General features: G+C 44.5%; 1 protein-coding gene across 6 annotated transcripts in view; it reads right to left on the bottom strand.

Annotated features, from left to right (window-relative positions):
- The window catches only part of RBMS2 (RNA binding motif single stranded interacting protein 2), a 105376-nt gene that overhangs the window by 48715 nt on the left and 36213 nt on the right, over window positions 1-20448 (bottom strand). Inside the window, exon 1 of one of the 6 annotated variants that reach the window (XM_083169234.1) lies at window positions 8620-9047. The exons of 3 other annotated variants lie outside the window; for them this stretch is intronic. In XM_083169234.1, coding sequence (XP_083025360.1) covers window positions 8620-8664 — 45 coding nt within the window. In that variant the 5' untranslated portion in view covers window positions 8665-9047. Of the gene's footprint in view, window positions 1-8571; window positions 9048-20448 lie in introns of those variants that run through there. 2 more of the 6 variants (XM_083169230.1, XM_083169233.1) reach the window with 2 other exon arrangements.

The following is a 20448-nucleotide window of genomic DNA, read 5'->3' as shown; positions in this document are numbered from 1 at the left end:
CTAATAGTGCTAAGAAATTCATTTCAAATGCCAGTGTGCATGCCAATTTGATTTACTAAGATTTTGGTGTGATCTCAGATCCTGTTGGAATGTGATAATAATCTACATGTTGTACTGAGGTCATGCAAGGACGGGGTAATAGAGAACATCCTAGGTGAACACGGAATGGATCAGACAAGGAATCTGTTCCTCACTATTCCATACTGTATTAAAAATATTTTGTAACATATATAGACAGACAGCTACCGATCAGCCATTCCTTTTATTTAGTGCTCTCTAGTAATGAAACACGCCCCCCCCCCCACCCCCCCATCCCAAAAATATATTATATATATTTGTAATAAAATATTAAGTGTGGTTCTGCTTCTTCAGGGGGTGGGGGATAACTACAGAGGCCAACCTGTAATACTGGTCCTCTCTACCCACTTCTATTGTTGCTGACACATGTATCACAGTGCAGCGTCCCTTCAGGAAGTGAGAGATATATGACTGCTTCATTATAGGGTAGATGCTAAATTGTAGTGGGCTAAAGGACCTTCCACGCCCAGGGGAGGAGCAAGGCCAGGGGAGGAGCAAGGCTAGATCCAATTCCAACCATTTGGATGTAGATTGTGTGGTGATTGGGCCCTTTTCTGTCCTGGTGTGGACCGATACCGATCCGATGCGCGGCCCCCGTGAATCGGTCGGTCGTTCTTCAGATCCTACCTGCTGCAGGTAGGATCTGAAGAACGACCATACTCCCGGGTGTGGATTGCCATCGGATTGGACCCGCTCACGGTGCACATCGTGAGCAGGTCGTGCCCCCCCGCATCATCGTGAGCGGGTCGGAAGAAACACTGACAACCCGCTCACGATGCACATCGTCCTTGTGTGTACCCCACATAACTCTGTGCCCTGCCATCTAACCCCCCCTGACTGCCTAACCCCCCTCCACACAGCCTAACTGTAACACCCACCCAACCTCACCCTAAGTCCTCCCCTAGTGCCCAAACCTAACCCTTGTCAGTATTCCCACATGTAGTCAGCATGCTGGTATTGGTATTGTGACTGCCAGTAACCCTGAATGCTGATTGCATACCACTATAACAGACTCCTGATAGAATGCATCACAGTACACATTTATGGTACTGCACCTATCAACAGATACTAAAGCAATATAGTAAAGATATTGTAACTGTACTAAGGAAATTAATATGGAAATAGTACATAGTCAACACCATATATTCTATACTAGAAAGACAGTTTTGGTGTGGATTGTTTTTACTTGACATTGTCTGGTAAGTCAGTATTCAGTGTGTGAAGAACAGCAAGGATCAGCTGTTCTCTAACTGCAGCTATGATGTCCCCAGTGCAAAGCTAGGACACAGCTATAGCAACCAATATAACAGGGAGTGCAAAGACCAATACAGGGTTACATTGTGCATTATCATTCAGGCTGTGTAATTATGTGTAAATGTAGCTTTCACAAGGTTTTATGTGCTATCTTTGCAACTGTATTACATTTCTCACTTTCTACTGTGTTACTATTAGAAGAATTGTCCATAAGTAAAGCTGGCCATACATCTACAGATCGATTGTCTGATTAAGCTGGTTGGAACTAAACCCTGGTAATGGATGACAGTAAATGACAGTTGACCATTTGCTTTGAAATGCTGGAAAACTGCCAAAAACTGTCACTCATCCATTACCAGGTTTTTGTTCCAACCAGCCCAATCTGACAATCAATCTGTAGATTTATGGCCACCTTTAACAGAGCAGCAGTTATTAGGATTTCCGGTACTTGTTTCCTAGCACGGCCACAATCGTAACTAATCGTGTCCCTTAATTAAGGGACACGATTAGCCCGATGGACCCGATTTCCTTTGAAATCAGGTCCATTTTGCCGGCTAGGAAACAAAAATCGGGGGCATCGCGTCGGTCGGGACCATTAACATTGGTCCCGACGCGACCGACGCGATGCCCCCGATATTTGCATTGACTTCAATGTTAAAAAAATTTTTAACATTGAAATCTTGTCGGGAACTGTAAAATATCGGGGGCATCGCGTCGGTCGGGACCATTAACATTGGTCCCGACGCGATGCGACGCGATGCACCCGATTTTTACATAGGATTCAATGTTAAAAAAATTTTTAACATTGAAATGGTGTAAAAATGTTAAAAAATGTGAAATGGGTCAATATGACCCATTTCACATTAAAAATGTCCCCGTCGTCGCCCCACGATAGACGGCAACCCGAAGCGTGGCGAGCGCAGCGAGCCCGCGAGGGGCGGCGGTACGCGTCCTCCGACCTTTTCATGCCCTACTATCCACTAGGGCGTGGAGTGAGAATAGAATAGTGTGGCGAGCGCAGCGAGCCACCGAGCCCGAAGCGTGGCGAGCGCAGCGAGCCCCGCGAGGGGACGCGGATACCTTCACAGGTAAACGCGTCCCTTCGCGGGCTTCACAGGTGTCCGTGGCGACGCCGACAACTGTGAAGCCCGCGAAGGGACGCGATTACCTGTGAAGGTATCCGCGTCCCCTCGCGGGGCTCGCCACGCTTCGGGCTCGGTGGCTCGCTGCGCTCGCCACACTATTCTATTCTCACTCCACGCCCTAGTGGATAGTAGGGCATGAAAAGGTCGGAGGACGCGTACCGCCGCCCCTCGCGGGCTCGCTGCGCTCGCCACGCTTCGGGTTGCCGTCTATCGTGGGGCGCTGTGTACACGCTTCAATTTGGGGGGGTTTGGAATTTTTTTCATTAAATCCAATGTAAAATTGGGTCCCAGGGACCCAATTTACATTGGATTTAATGAAAAAATCGGGTCAAAAATCGGTCGGATCGGTCGGTCGCATCGCATGCGACCAAATCGCATGCGATGCGACCGACCGATTTTTTTCAGCACGACCACCCCGATCTTAATCGGTGTGGCCGTGCTAGGAAACAAGTACCGGATTTCCTGCTAAATCTGAATGATGTCAATAATAGCCGTAATACTAAACATTATCCAAGTGCACCTGAGCTCCGACCTCAGGCTGACAGGTACCCCCCTCCCCTCAGCAGCCGCAGTGACCCCTCTCCTCCCAGCAACCGGGGACAGCACTCCCAATCTACCCCCTCAAAAATTGTATTCAAACAGTAGTAATTATATATATATATATAATATATATATACGTCCAGGTAGACCGCACTCTCACCATCGGATTACAACAGTTGGGGTGTTCATAAAGAGGTGTATATGTGAACCATATCGCCTCATAAATAGTTCAAGTGTCCCAGCCTCATAAATAGTTCAAGTGTCCCAGCAGATGACTGCAGGGGAAATGAACACTCTCCAAATAAATTCAATACTTTAGTCCATCGAGAGTAAATAGTATAATAAGACAATTTATTCCAAGAAGATATATTCAATCATCCTGCCCCGACGTTTCGGTCTCAATCAGACCTTTATCAAGGAGCGTTTTTAGGATGCATCAAACATGGATCACATGGAGCTTCAACATCAGCCCAGGAGCATGCTCCACTGACCATTAAGGGCTGGATGCGGGCGTGCGCTCCTAGCGGCTTATCTACCGCAACACAAAAACCACTGGCGATATGGTCGCTCAGTGACCATTTACCCAGCAATAATGGCTTCAATCGCGCCGTGTGTACAGGGTAGTCTATGCTTTCAGTAAATATAAAGGAAGCATACAGTATTATTAGAATAGAATTCAGGAAAATAAGCAGATGTATAAAAAAACTTCTGAACACATCACTTTCGTCACGAAGCTAGACTTCTCAATTACTAGCATGTTGACTAAAGACAAGGAAGTTCTAGAATGTACGCAGGAGGGTGACACTCTTTTCAATAATGTGAATGACATATAAAGTATAACAGGTTTCTCATTCATTGTTCTAGAGCGAATCATATGTTGGGTTTTATTTACTCATCATTCAACTATGGGAGTGGGGGGGTCCACCCAACAATCACTAATCCGAGATGTACTAACTTCATGGATTTCATTATCTGGAATTAAATTACATTTAACCAAAATTGTGTTGTTGAATTGCGACTACCTATAACCTTGATGGCTAACCTTGACATTCCAGATGTTTTTAAACTACACATCCCAGCATGCTTGGCTTCAGTTTTGCTACTTTGGCCATGCTAAATTTGATGCAGAGCATGCTGGGATGTGTAGTTCAACAACATCTGGAGTGTCAAGGTTTGCCATCATGGACCTAAAGGAATTAACATAATGTAGAAAAGCTCCAGCATTTCGTTTCATTTTCTTGATCATTTTTTATAATCTCCCTAAAGGCCCATACATACTGGGCGACTCATGTGAAAGCCGTCCATTCCTCTCGTCTGAGCGGCTTTCAGCCTGTACAGGGAAGTGATGAGCGGTGAGCACTGCTGCATGCTCCCACATCATAGCTGCCGGCTGCCACCGCTCATTCGCCGGTATTACCAGCGGATGAGTGGCTTTGTGGATGGCTTGCGCAATAGAAAGCCCTCGCCCACCGCTGACAGCGCTGGGTAGGGGGAAAGGCGATCAGTGTGTATGCAATGAGCGTCTTTCCCCCCAGTGATGACAACGATCATTGCGGTCCATACACGCTTGGCAAAAATGCCCAGTGTGTATGGACCTTAACACAGAGTCATCCAGTACAGAAGTCTCCTCCATAGCTTTGATCATAGTGAGGTCCAACACCAGTTCTTAAGTAACTATGGAGGGAGTGAACCCAACAAAATGGACAAATGGGCAGAAGCAACAAATAAATATCCATTTACAGAGAATCAATGATGGCAAATATACCTTACTGAAGCTTTTGGCTTTACTGATCTTTATAGTGCTCCAAAGCACTGGACAGAGCATACATAAAACTGGGGCATATAGCATCAAATATTTGCTTCATTCTGAAGGTAATCGTCACTGTGTGGAACTGTATTCAGGGCAATGGAAAACTAACTCAATATCCATGTCCTGTATTACTATATATATATCTATATCTTATGGTGCCCATACACTTATGAGATATTGTATACACTAGCGAGCCATTGTGAAGACATCAAACATTAGTTCCAAATTAGGCACAATTCTCTTAATAGTGTTTCACAGAAATCTCCTGCACATTGATGGCTGCAGACCTCAGATTCCATTATTATTCTGAACCTATGGTGGCATATACTGCTTTATGTCTACAGTGGCATTAAAGGAGGAGAGGGATCTTACATTAACTCTCCCCCAGCCTGCGTCCAGCTCCAGTAACTCACATGCGCAGTGTCAGTTTCCCAGAAAGAGTCAATGTGAAAGACTCCTTCAATAACCCCACAATAACAGCAGTTACCGCTAGTTCTGTCCCTGGAGGGGAGATGTGCAAAGCCTTGGAAAGCAATAAAGTGGAAAGAGATAAATCATCTACTAAATACCATGTTACAGGCTGGGTTTTGAAAAATGGCAGGAGTTGATTGGCTGGTAGTTTATCTCTCACTACACTTTATCACTCTCCAAGGCTTAGTACAAGGTATGGTAGGGAAACAGGGATTTAAAAAAAAAAAACTCAGTAACTAAATAAACAAATTTTATTTACCAAATTACACATATTTCACCGTAAAGTACATAGCACGTGGTTTATTTCTTTATCACATCAAGGTGTGACTTCCGTTTCTGCACAAGCATTTCTCTTTGCGTGCTTCCCATAACATGGAAAAGCATCACAACTCCGCTGTTCAATGGATACTAAGGTGGTTATTCTGATTCACTCAGAAAGGCACAATCACTCTCTAATGGACAAAACCCTGTGCACTGCAGGTGGGGCTGATGTAACCTGTGCAGAGAGAGTTAGATTTGGGTGTTTTATTGTTTCTGTACAGGGTAAATACTGCCTGCTTTATTTTTACAATGCAATATAGATCTCAGTTTGATGTACACCCCCCACCCAAATCTAACTCTCTCTGCACATGTTACATCAGCCCCACCTGCAGTGCATATGGTTTTGTCCATTAGAGAGTGATTGTGACTTTGTGAGTGAACCAGAATAATCCCCTAAATGCAGAGGCATCACTATGCTTTGTGACAAAAAAGGGGTGTGGCCTCACAGGAAGGGGGCGGCCCCATAGAGATGATAGGCTGATAGGGGTGTTGAGCCCCATGCTGATCTAGGTGTTTAAGCACAGATAGTTAGCACACATTGCTGCACACATGCGATGCACCCGCGATGTGTGCTGAGTGATCTGTGCTGAGCAGGGTTTAGCCTAAAACACTGTGATCTTAGTAGGATAGATCTCTGCAGGCGATGGAGAGGGGACCCCGCACCGATCCGTGCTTCATTTCTCGTCAGATCGCCTATGAAATAGGGTTGGAATCGCCCCATGTGTATGAACCTTTAGACTATATATCTGCACTGTGACAGGAGCTAAGTGCTGCACCCCTATCCAGTCACTGAGCAGGTGACACCTGGGTTGATCCGCATCCCCATAGCGACACCACTGTTAAATGCCACGATGCGGACAAGAGGATGTTGGGTAACGTAATCCATACCCTGACCCAGGAAAAAAAACTAAAACATTTTTTAGATTGCCCATTTCCCAGCCCCATCCTGTGCATCTGTGCTGAGGGCGTTACATTTAGAAACTAATGGGGATAATCATGATTAACGGTTATCCCTGCGGCGATGTACACTGAAAGAATTGCTGCAGTTCCATGATTATAGACTATATAATATCCTGAAATCTTTTATAGTGTAAATGTATGGACTGCCGCAGGTAAGTTGGGCAGTACGGGTGGTGTAATGGTTAGCGTTGCTGCTGAGGAGTTTGTATATTCTCCCTGTACTTGCGTGGGTTTACTCCGGATACTCCGGTTTCCTCCCACAATCCAAAAATATACTGGTAAACTACAAATATATTGGCTCCCAACAAATTAACCCTAGAATATCTGTGTGTGCGTGTACATGTGGTAGGGAATATAGATTGTAAGCTCCACTGGGGAAGGGACTGATGTGAATATTCTCTGTAAAGCGCTGTGGAATATGTATGCGCTATATAACAAACTGTTAATAAATAAATAAAGCATTAATCAGCAAAAAGGCCTCTTAAGTGTATAAAAATAACACACATGAACAACTTGGATCATTAGCAGCATGTCATGCCTGGGTAACCCATAACAATCCATCTATCCTTACATAGTTATTGGGGCCTGAGTAAAGACACGTGTTTAGTAGAATAATTATTACCCAGTTACAATGGACTGAGAAGAAAGGTAAAAGTGAACTGTGCATAATTGTTTCTGTTTACTTTTCTGAAAAGGTGGTTGGTATAAAATGTGACTTTCATAAGAATGATATCATAGGTGGGGTCACACATTCGCATAGGGCACCACCTATAGATTTGGAATTATCATCCAGATGCTTAGAGCAGGCCTGGCAAACCTGAGTCTCTACAGCTGTTGTGAAACTACACATCCCAACATGCTTTGCCACAGTTCTGGCAATCCATAATAGAAAAACTGTGTCAGAGCATGCTGGGACTTGTAGTTTCTCAACAGCTTGAGAGCCACAGGTTTGCAGTGCCTAACTTAGCGCTCCAGTGGGTTATCTAGGTGGCTATTTATTAATGAATTCTGCAATGAAAATATACCAAAACTACAGATGGCATTAGTCCATTACCTACAATGGGACTGTACTGCGACACCTCACCAGCGGGATGCAAGAGGTCCCAGAGCGCATTTTTCGGCATACACAGCTGTAATGCTGCTCATGCTCTGTAGATACTGTAGTAGTAATCACATATGTGATCAATGGACACACATTGGCCTATGGATGTACAGCATGGCACCTAGAGCAAGACCATGAGCCATTTTTTAGCTGCGTACAAGATTGCAGTCGCAATAGCTCACAAAGTTTTGCAACAGGCCTGCGTTTGCGCCACTATTCCACCATTATCTCCCACCAATCGCTGCAGCACATGCGCAATTGCAAAAAAATTGCTCCATACAACATCATTGTGTCCACTTATAAATGAGGCGCATAATGCAGACACAATTGAAACACTGTATATATTGTTCACCCAATGTACATACATGGTGCAAATAAAAGCTCAGTATTCACAATGGCAGAAAAAAAAAACACAAACAAGAAAACAATTATGATCTTAAATATAGGTCAGATAGTGGAGCTAGCAATCTACAACATATATGTCCGCTATCACAATATAAGTTTGCATGCTTTTTAAGCAGTGCCCGCTAACAGTTTGCACTGGTACTATAGGCTATTACCGCATCCCTTACAATATTACAATAAAAGCAGATTTATTATACAGTTGCTCATCACAATATTAACACACACACACATATATATATATATATATATATATATATATATATATATATATATATATATATATATATATATATGTATGTATGGAGTCTATCTGATTTGTTCTGGAGACCAGTTGTATGTGCAGCATTTCAGCACTTGTCTACGTGCCTGGGAATGTGTGTGCCCGGACGTCCTGGGAATGAATGGGTTACATGGTAACTCGCTCACCCACCGGCTACACACTGCTGCGTCCTTGCCAACAAAGCCGTCCACACACACGCACTCACCCCGTCCATGCCAACAGTGCCCACCGCGGGCCGGTACAAAGTGCTCACCAGTTTCCCGGAGGGTAGCCTCATGGGCACACTGGAAAAGATCATCCTGTGCTGTACAGAATCCCAGGCCGGTGGTGGCAGTGCCCCTGCAAATGCCCAGATGCCCCCCGCACCGCCCGTCCTATGGCTCTGCCCCCGCCGTCACTGGTATGGTATTGTATAGTATAAGGGTCAGATCGGGGCTGTTGTCGCTATTGGAGCCAGTGGAAGGGCAGGAAGACAATGTTCCTGGAACTTTCATTAACAAAAAAGAGAAAGGCTGGGTCTGGCTCCACTAGTCCCTGCCCACCCAGCGCGGCCTGTCCCAACAGCGGGTGATCCTGCAGGAGGAGGCCGGCCACGCCTGTTGCAGCAATGCTTCCCTCTGAGAGTCTGCCAGGGGTGGGCTTGGCGGGCAGCGCGGGGGTGCCGGGGCCGGTGTGGGTGGACGCTGGAGGGGATAGTAGTGAGGTCGATGAACCTCCTCCTTCTCCTCCTCGTCCCCTTTGTGGCTCCCTCCACGTGGGTTTGTCCTGCTGCTGGGAGGCGCATTGTTCCAGTGCAGGGATTCCTGGCATACCTCAGGAGTTAATCAGCACAGATCAGGAGCTCAGCCAGAGACACACAGTCCCACATCTCTCACTCCCAGCCAGCAGCAGCACTCTCCCATATCCCCGGCTAGCAGGGAGCAGCACTCATACTCCTATGCACAGAAGCCGGTGGCAATACACCAGGCAGCTTCTGTACTGCCAAGGCAAGGGAGAAATACTAATGATGGCCATTTACTCCAGGTTTATCCTTCCCCAGCCCAAATTCTCTACTGGTATTGATAAAAAAAATGGTCATAGCTAAGCGAGACATTGGCTGCCTTTTAGTTTCACTTTCTGCACATAGGGCCCCTGATAATGTTACAGGACTCTCTTTGCTCACACATTCCATGTGCTTGTAATGTAAAACATATGCTATGGCCCAACGTGTGCTTGAATATTATGTATTTTGTGCATATTTATGTGTCCAGGTCTTTTGCTGTGGGAAACATTATAAAACCTTCTCCAGGTTTTAGGGTTTTTAGACCATAGTTGCTTATAGTGTCACCGATTAACAGTGACGGCGACCATTTTGTGTTTGAGTCAACCGGAAACTAAAGCTGGTCATACATCAGAAAGATCGATCTTAAGATCGATTGCACTCATGATTGTGTACAATTTCCTTTGAAATCCCTTGGTGGTTTTTGGACACACAATCTACTCCCAATCCATCATACAATCAGTCATACAATCCATCTGCTGCATGATTGTATGATTGTGTACACAAGATGTGCACACAATCTGCATACAATCCATCATACAATCAGTCATACAATCCATCTGCTGCATGATTGTATGATTGTGTACACAAGATGTGCACACAATCTGCATACAATCCATCTTACAATCAATTGAGATTGTATGATTGGGTACAATATCTTTCTGATGTATGACCACCTTAAGAGGTTTAGGGCCAGATGTACTAAGCTTCAAAAGTGATAAAATGGAGAGTGATAAACAGCCAGCCAATCAGCTCCTGCCTGACATGTCACAGACTGTATTTGACAAATGTCAGGCAGGAGCTGATTGGTTGGTTGTTTATCACTCTCCATTTTATCACTTTTGAAGCTTAGTACATCTGGCCCTTATTCTGGTTGATTCGTTCGGATGCAAGTTTGCATCCTTGCGAGTCAACCAGGACCCACCCTGCGAATGGTGGCAAGCCGGTCCATCATTCACAAGGCCCCCTACGTTCGCATGGCATGCGAATGGATGATTCACATATACATACATTCACATGCCAGTGGGAACCTCCCAAATCTTTCCATGGTCGCCGACCATCGAAAGATGTGCTGCGCACACGCATATATGAAGTGACTTTTATATGCGTGTACGTTCTCGTGAAATGGGCGGGCAATTGACATCCGGTGATTCCAATGAAATGCTGGGCATTCCCATGGGCGAGTACCCCTGCCCACCGGCCGCAAGGTTGGGTGTGTGCACCCAGCGAACAGTTTGTTCGCCATGACCGCACGCACCCAGCTTCTGCACATGCACAGAAATGCGTCTGCTCAAACGAAAAATATTGGGCCAGTGCGAACGAAAGTGATTATTATGCTCCATGCTCATAAACATCGATTTTTACCTCAAAATATCTGCCTCCTGTGTACGCGACAGTTCTGCGATAATTACTTAATAGCTGTAGTCTCTGCAGTTCTTATAACTATAATTATAAGTATTTATTTATCGGGCACCTCAAAGTGCGATGTTTCGCAACTGCACATGCGTATCAATTTTTATGTGCATGTGCAGCCACATTGTGCGTGCGGCCACCGCTAATTGCTTATTTGCCAGCCGCTCGTACACAGCACTGCGGGTGGGGGGCGGACCATGGTTGCTTCCATTCGCATTCATGCGGGGATATTTGGCGTGCAATGGGGGGGGGGGTGCCTGTTTGTGCAGGTGGCGTTTAAATGGCACACAAAGCTGTGAATGTGGCAGCTTTGCATGTCAACTACAATAAGGTCCCAAGTGCAAGGTGATAACCCACCATCCAGCTACTAACTGTCATTTTTCAAACACAGCTGATTGACTGGTGCATTATCACCACTTTATCACTTCTCCAGACTTGATACATCTGCCCCATAGATTCAAACATGGTAATCAGCATAACTATACATAATTATGGGGTAGATTTATTAAGCTCGGTGAAGTGATCAAGTGTCTGGTGTTTAGCACCGGCCAATCAGCTTCTAACTGTGAAGTTACAGGCTTGGTTTGAAAAATGACAGGTAGGAGCTGGTTGGCTGGTGATAAAAACCAGACACTTTATCACTTCACCGAGCTTAATAAATCTGCCCCTATGTGTGTATATGTAATGGTATAGTGACAGTGGCTATACAATGAATACACCCTCCTTGGGATTCTGCTACATGGTTTCGAGATTGTGCCAGTACTTTTGTGTTCATTTGTGGCAATAAAGTGGAGTTAAAGCTATCCTGGTTCCATGTTATTACACAGCAAAAAGGGTACTTCCTCATCTTTGCGGCCACTGCTACGCCCGTTACGTAAGCCACTACTTAACCATTATGTAAGGATTTTTGCGAGGGAACGGTTACAAATCGGGTTGGGATCGTTTGGTCTACAGCAGTGGTTCCCAACCTTTTTTCTCTCCCGTACCCCTTGATTAGGCTTTTCCTTGATAAGTACCCCCTCCTCTCATTTTGAAATATGGACAGTACTTAGCGGTATGTGGATCCTTATGCATGTCCTTATATTAAGGAGGAGCAGAGGAGTATACAGCAAGGAATCATGCCCTTCTGTGTCTAGACACTGGTTGTGTATTACCTCCAGGATTCCCGCTAACACCAGTAGGATTAATGCCGCTGCTTCCTCCACCTTTGTCAGGGCTGGGCAGATGACTGCTGATGTCTGAGGGCAGCATGGGAAGCTCCCAGTGGATTGCTGGTCAGGCATATGACACAACATGGTTTGTCTCCATGGCAATGGGTCTTCTTCAGTCATCAAAAGTCCTTTTCATCATCCGCCATTACCAATATTATTTTCAAGTACCCCCAACTAGTCTGCAGAGTACCCCAGGTTGGGAACCACTGGTCTACAGCATGTTGGTCGACAAGCATTAGGGGACATGGGGAAAGGTCGACATGGGTTTAGGTCGATACAAGCATTAGGTCGACAGTCAAAAGGTCGACATGGGGTTTTTCACCCAAATGTCCAGTGCACCGCATCCCCTCACATCGGGCATGGATGCTTCGGGCACACTATTTTATTCTCCCACCACGCCCTAGTGGATGGTAGGGCATGAAATCCGCCGGTCGGCACATGTCGGCTAAAAAAACAGTGAAAAACCCCATCTTGACCTTTTGACTGTTGACCTAGACCAGGCATGTCCAAACTGTGGCCCTCCAGCTGTTTATGAAACTACACATCCCAGCATGCCTTGCCATAGTTTTAGCATTCTCTAATAGCAAAACTGTGGCAAGGCATGATGGGACTTGTAGTTTTACAACAGCTGGAGGGCCATAGTTTTGACATGCCTGACCTAGTCCTAGACACTGTCGACCTAATGCTTGCGTCGACCTAATGATCTGTCGACCTAAACCCATGTCGACCTAGACCCATGTTGACCTTGATCCATGTCGACCTAGAACCATGTCGACAATGCTTGTCGACCAACATGCTGTAGACCAAATGACCGTATCCCTACAAATCTGCTCTACAGGCATTTTTTTTAAAAGATGTTTACTATATTTAATTTACCACAAACTGAGGAGGATCCGGTGACTTTTTTGCAGCAGAGACATTTTACCGCAAATGAGAAAATGTGCCAATGGACAGGGGATAAAAAATTATATGTCCAGGAGAGTGTACGCCACCACCCTGGGTCCACGCCACCATCTATTACCTTTAGTAAAGTTGTGGCGAGCAAAGCGAGCCCATGAGGGGACAATAATGCTTAGCAGCAGCAGCACTGCGTAACTTCCATAGCGTAAGCGGTGGCCGCAAAGATGAGGAAGTACCGCAAAAAGTGTAAAGGCCCAAATAGTCACAGTACATATACATTTTCCCAATTATTAAAGATTAAGCAGTGGGAAACTTTATAAACATAGATTTGTTAGGGCTACTTTACCGGGCCTTATGATGGCAACATACAGCCACATTCAGTCATAGATTAACTGCATTTCTAATTCGACATAACCTAGCCACTGACAGACAGGGCCAGCTTAACACTATGGCGGATGAGACTGCAGCTCCAGGCCTCCGCAGAAAAGGCCTGGAGCACCAGCTGGCCACATGGTTGGCCATACATTATATGTATTAACATTCCTATCCACACATAATTATGCAAATTGTTCATTTTTCTCTAATTAGGGAGACACTGCAGCTTATATTTTATGGGTTCCACCATTCCTCCTGCTTAGATGGTATTGGCCTCACCTCCTCCTCCTCTTCTCATAACAGGCCCTTGAACATTTTCAGCTCTAGGCCCATTCCGACACAGCTGATATGTACTGATCCAAAGTTGGATTTATTTGGGCCCATAAAAACTTCAATCTGCAGCCAACTAGGTTTAAAGTGTCCTGATTGGCTGAATTACAGTATATGTGATGGGTACTTTCAATTTTAAAATCCTTCAGATAAATTCAAACTGTTAATGAAGTAATAATGCACCAAAAACAGCAGTGTTTCTGTCCAATTCAATATCAGTCATGTCTATGGGGTACATTTACTGTAAGATGGGAGGTTGCCATTATTTATTTATTAACAGTTTCTTATATAGCGCACACATATTCCGCAGCGCTTTACAGAGAATATTTGAACATTCACATTCAGTCCCTGCCCCAGTGGAGCTTACAATCTATATTCCCTACCACATTTACATGCACACACAGACATTATAGGGTTCATTTTGATAGGAGCCAATTAGCCCACCAGTATATTTTTGGATTGAGGGAGGAACCGGAGTACCCAGAGGAAACCCATGCAAGTATGGGGAGAATATACAAACTCCACACAGCTATGGCTATGGTGGGAATTAAACCCCTGACCTCAGTGCTGTGAGGTAGTAATGCTAACCATTATAACATGTATACTGCCTCATAACAACCAATCTAGCCCTATGAATACAGGAGGAGATATGTTATTTTTTTTGGTGTCAAATGCTAGATCCAGCACCATCTGGATCTAGCATTTATGGTATAGAAAAGTCATTTTTTCTGGGAACACCAGCAAATATCTCATGTGTGCACCATTTATGCCAAACGGAATATCATTTGCAAGATGTAATGGATGCTCGTTGTGGGTCAGCCAGGATTAATTATGTAACAGATCACCGCTAGACTGCAGGTTTTCCAGAGATCTCCTACAGCCGAGATGTCCATACATCTGTTATTGCTTCCTGCTTCCACCCAATAGGCTTTATCATGAGCCTTAATAATAAAGCTCCCCATAATGAGGTCTAATGACCTAGATCTAGTTACTCATTTATGTGTCTAGATTGCCTTCCACATAGTCATCAACAGCGACAGACTGGGCCGCCCTGGAATTTGTGCATGCGCGCAACCTTTGTCGTGGCCGTGGCCGTGCACATGCCAGGCGTGCGCACGCACACGTGCACCGTGCATGCATGCACTGCCTCTCCCGGCTTGCAGGAGAGAGGGGAATAGCAGCATGTGATGCCCCCCTCTCTCCTAGACCTCAGCGGCGCACACTTTATGGGCCAGATGTACTAAGCTTGAAAAGTGATAAAATGGAGAGTGATAAACCACCAGCCAATCAGCTCCTACCTGCCAGGTCACAGGCTGTGTTTGAAAATGACAGTTAGGAGCTGACTGGTTGGTGGGTTATCACTCTCCATTTTATCACTTTTCATGGCACAACTGTAATCTGTAAGAGCTAGTGCATTAGCATGTGTGGCGCACGCGCACACACACACACACACACACACACACACACACACACACACACACACACACACAGATAGATCAATGCATCACATAATTTCCAGCCTGGATATCCCACATGGTGGCCAGAAAGCACAGCCAAGTTGCAAGGGGCGGGGCTAGACAAAAGACACGTCTACCAATGACAAAGGTGCTATAAAAATCAAACAAGATTTCTGACCATAATGTTTGTAAAAAGGGGCATACACAAGTTCAGATGTGTGCTAAGCGATGTTGCTGAGCTATTTAGGGTAGGTGATTTTCCTGTGTCCAGACCACCCCATGGAGAGCACATGCACATGCAGTGATTTGTGATTTTGCTAAGCAATTTTACTTCAGCAAAAAAAAGGCTGGTTAATGTTTCAGAATGAGAGATCTAGATCACTATCTCTCATTCTGTACACACAGAGAGATTTGCAGTTACCTGCAAAGCAATTTGACTAGATTTTGACTGCATGCACTGAATTAGCAGGTGATAGCGGCGTGCGGGACTGCGCATCATAATCACTCTGGGGCATACACATGGAGAGATCTGTGCTTACTTTCTAAACAATCTATTCAGATTGCTTAGAAAAGAACACAAAATCACTTTGTGTGTATGCCCCTTTATTTTGCACATTGAATTGTTCTGTGCAATTTAATCAACCCTATGGTGTTGTGTCCATTTTGTGGGCTGAATCAACCATTACACCAGTATGGAAGGTGTAATGGTTAGCATTACTGCCTCACAGCACTGAGGCCATGGGTTCGATTCCCACCATGGCCCTAACTGTGCGGAGTTTGTATATTCTCCCCGTACTTGCATGGGTTTCCTCCGGGTACTCTCGTTTCCTACCACATTCCCAAAAAATACTGGTAGGTTATTTGGCTCCTAACAAAAAGAAATAATCCTAGAGTGTCTGTGTGTGCGTGTATATATGTGGTAGGGAATATAGATTGTAAGCTTCACTGGGGCAGGGACAGATGTGAATGTTCAAATATTCTCTGTAAAGCGCTCTGTAAATATGTGTGCACTATAGAATGAACTGTTAATAAATATATAATAATTTGTGGGCAGTTTCTGGGATCTGACCTTCTCAAGACAATCGGTACTTGTGTACTATCACGGCGCCCATCACATCGCAGACCATATCGCATGCGATACAACGCGATATCGGCCGATGTTGTACAATGGCATACAATTTTAAAATTGTATGCCATTGTGTATGGCATACAATGCCATACAATGCGATGGGATGTGATTATAAATTGTATAAGCACCCTAATGGGTGCTTACAATGCTTAAATGCACCCCCACGCCACCCCCCCAGTATAAACGTGAACCCGAAGCGTGGCGAGCGCAGCGAGCCCGCGAGGGGCGGTGGTACGCGTCCTACGACCTTTTCATACCCCCACTATCCACGTGCACTCACATTCCCTGTCGCAGTGGATTTTATAAAGTGTGGCGAGCGCAGCTCGCCACCGAGCCCGAAGCGTGGCTAGCGCAGCGAGCCCCATGAGGGGACGCGCATACCTTCACAGGTATCCGCGTGCGCTCGCCACACTTTATAAAATCAACTCCACACCGACGTGGATAGTTGGGGTATGAAAAGGTCGTAGGACGCGTACCGCCTCCCCTTCACGTTTATACTGGGGGGTGGGGGGTGGCGTGGGGGTGCATTTAAGCATTGTAAGCACCCATTAGGGTGCTTATACAATTTAATATCGTATATGAGTTTAAATCGCATCGCATGCCATCGGGTGTATGGCATGCGATGCGATTAAAAAATCGGGCAACTAATTATCGGGGCGCCGTGCTAGTACACAAGTACCACACAATCTACCAATGATGTTTCCAATTACTTACTAGTAATTGGGTTGGATGTGTTCTGATGAATGTTGTTCAGCCTACAAGGTTTCAGTCTGTATGCTAAACTGTATTTGATACATTTGAATAGGTCTGCTACATTCAAACAGGTCCAGTTTTTCTGTTTCTCTTCTTCCCAAATAAAGAACCTCTTCCTTCCTTTCACACTTCACCTCCGCATCTCACTGAAGCAGGTATGAAAGTGCAGGCAATGTGGTTTATTTTACTAAATGAATATCCGTATTTTCCATTTAATCACTGTAATGCCACCTTATCACTAATACTAAACAAAACCATTATATAAATGCATCCGATCCTGTCATTATAAAAAATAGCACTGTGTATAGATTAGGGTAAGGCTGTCAAACATTAGGCCACAGGCCAGATCCAGGTTTCTCTTTTGCAGCCCCCCTCACGCACACACACACGCCCCCCGCCCCCAACACACACACATACACTTTCCTCTGAATGTCTACATCCTGCTATATGACATAGCCCATGGACAGGTATTTATAGCATATATATATAGGTGACCCTTCCAATTAGAGAGACAGGTTAGTCGTGTAACCAAATCTATATACTACAACCAAGGACATTCATGGAACATTATCCCAGCTGGGATCCACCAATCTTAAAATACCTTGGCAGTGTTTAATTTTCACAAGCAGGTCTGCAGGAAAGGTAGGTATTGTGCCTATTAGTTACAGTGTACATTGTAAAATTATGATTTTATATGATGCTTTATTTGATGCTTTATATAAGATGCTTTAGTAAGTATTTGATTAAAGGACCTAGTAGCATCATGTGGTGCTACAATGCGGAATGCAGTACAGGTCGAGTATCCCGTATCCGAATATCCGTTATCCGAATTATTCCGAAATACGGACATTCCAGAAAGTGAAAAATTATTTTGTTTTTGCTAAAAACTCACTGGGGACATTTGTAACAGCATCACTGGGGACATGATATGTAACTGGCACTATATATGTACAAGACAATGATTGCTTGGCATTCAAATTCACTGCTGAGATAGTACACACATTTTGTTTCATGTTTTGAAACCTTGTTTTTTGAACAATTAAAATATATTTGTGTGTATTTTATGTGGTAATAAAATATATTTATGTGTATATTATGTGTTTATACAGCATAAATGCAAGATACTTCAAAATACATCATTGAAATATTAACCCCTTCATGACAGAGCCAGTTTTTGCCTTCCTGACAGAGCCCTTTTTTTCAAATCTGGCATGTATCACTTAAGTGGGGATAACTTTTTTTTGCTTTTACTTATCCCAGTGATTTTGAGATTGTTTTCTCGTGACACATTGTACTTCAAGTTAGTGGTAAATTTTCGTCGATACAGTCTGTGTTTTTTTGTGAAAAATACCAAAATGTCGTAAAAAAATGGATTTGCAAAATGTTAAATTTTCTGCTTGTGAGACAAATAATCTTACCACTCAAAATAGTGAATAACTAACATAGACCATATGTCTACTTTATGTTGCCATCATTATTTCAACCTCATTTTCATTTTTTTGGACACTAGGAGGCTTAAAATATGAATAGCAAATTCTCAAATTTTCAAGAAAATTTCAAACTCTGATTTTTTTAGGGACCAGGTCAGTTATGATGTGACTTTGAGTGACTTGTATGTGAGACACCCCCATAAATGATGCCATTTCAAAAACTGCACCCCTCACAGTATTCAAAACAGCATTTTGGAAGTTTGTTAACCCTTTAGGTGTTTCACAGAAATTAAAAGAAAGTGTAGGTGAAATTTCAAAATTTCATTTTTTTTGCAGATTTGCAATTTTAATACATTTTTCTAAGGAACACAGTAGATTTTACTAGAGAAATGTGACTAAAAATTGATTCCCCCAATTCTTTGGTTTTCATAAATATCCTATATGTGGCCCTAGTGTGCACGGTGACCAAACCACAGGCTTCATAATAGAAGGAGCACCTACTTGATTTTGGAGCCTCCTTTTTATGAGATTATTTTTTAGGCACAATGTAGGTTTCTAGGCACCATAAGATGCTAAAAGTTAGGTACCCCCCCACAAGTGACCCCATTTTGCAAACTACACCCTTCAGGGAATTCATCTAGGGGTATAGTGTACATTTCAAACCCCCAGGGGTTTCACCAATTGTGGTACAACTGGGCAGTGAAAATGAAAAAAAATTAATTTTTCATTTTCACAGCTCAGTTGTATCAAAATTGGTGAAACCCCGGGGGGTTTGAAATGTACACTATACCCCTTGATGAATTCCCTGAAGGGTGTAGTTTGCAAAATGGGGTCACTTGTGGGGGGGTTCCACTGTATGGGTGTTTCGGGGGTCATTCAACCAGAATCTGTGCTGCAAAATCCAAAAATCACTCCTTCCCTTCTGAGTCCTGCCATGCACCCAACTGGTATTTTTTGGTCACACATGAGGCATTGCCGTACTCAGGAGAAATTGGGGCACAGATTTTGGGGTGCTTTGTCTCCTTCATTCCTTGTGAAAATGAAAAATTTTGAGCCAGATCTGCATTTTTGTGTAAAAAAATGTAATTTTTTACAGAAAAATGCAGTTCTGGCTCAAAATTTTTTATTTTCACAAGGAATGAAGGAGACAAAGCACCCCAAAATCTGTGCCCCAATTTCTCCCGAGTACGGCAATGCCTCACGTGTGACCAAAAAATACCAGTTGGGTGCATGGCAGGACTCAGAAGGGAAGGAGTGATTTTTGGTGGCGGAATGAATGGTGGGTGCTATGTCGCATTAGCAAGACCCCCGAAGCACCAATACAGTGGAACCCCCCCACAAGTGACCCCATTTTAGTCACCAGCTTTGGGAGGGGGGCTGGCGCTGCGGCTGGCGGGGGGGTGGGAGGGGTGCTGGCGCTGCGGCAGCCGGGTGGGTGGGAGGGAGGGGGGCTGCCGGGTGGGAGGGGGGGGGGGGGCTGGCGATCGGTGGGGTATATACACACACACACACACACACACACATATATATATATATAAATATATATATATGTGTGTATATATGTATATATATATATATTTATATATATACATATATATACACACACATATATATATATATATATATATATATATATATGTGTGTGTATGTATATATATATATATATATATATATATATATATACATATATTTTCAGTGCATATACTGTATTTTATTGTAAACCTTTTTCAGCAGCTTGATGCTGCTGCTGCTGCTGCGGGGGGGAGGGGGGAGGAGGGCAGCGCTGCGTGCGCTCCAGACGCTCCGGGGGAGCCGTTGGAGCCGCTGCTGCTGCCGGGTGAGTGCCCGGCGGGTGCGAGGGGTGGGCTGCACATCGGTGGTGATCGGTGCTGTACCTGACAGCACCGATCACCACCGATCCCTGTGTTACCGAGCGGCTTAGCCGCCGGTAACACAGGAAACGCTGTGAATGGCTGTTCAGATTTGAACAGCCAATCACAGCGATCGCCGACCGGGGGGGGCACCCCTGCCCCCCCTGGGCGGCG

Source organism: Crinia signifera, chromosome 2, assembly GCF_055691185.1.
Source record: "Crinia signifera chromosome 2, ASM5569118v1, whole genome shotgun sequence".
Classification (NCBI taxonomy): Eukaryota; Metazoa; Chordata; class Amphibia; order Anura; family Myobatrachidae; genus Crinia; species Crinia signifera.
The sequence above is the reverse complement of the archived record's forward strand: the minus strand, read 5'-3'. Positions and strand labels throughout refer to the sequence as shown.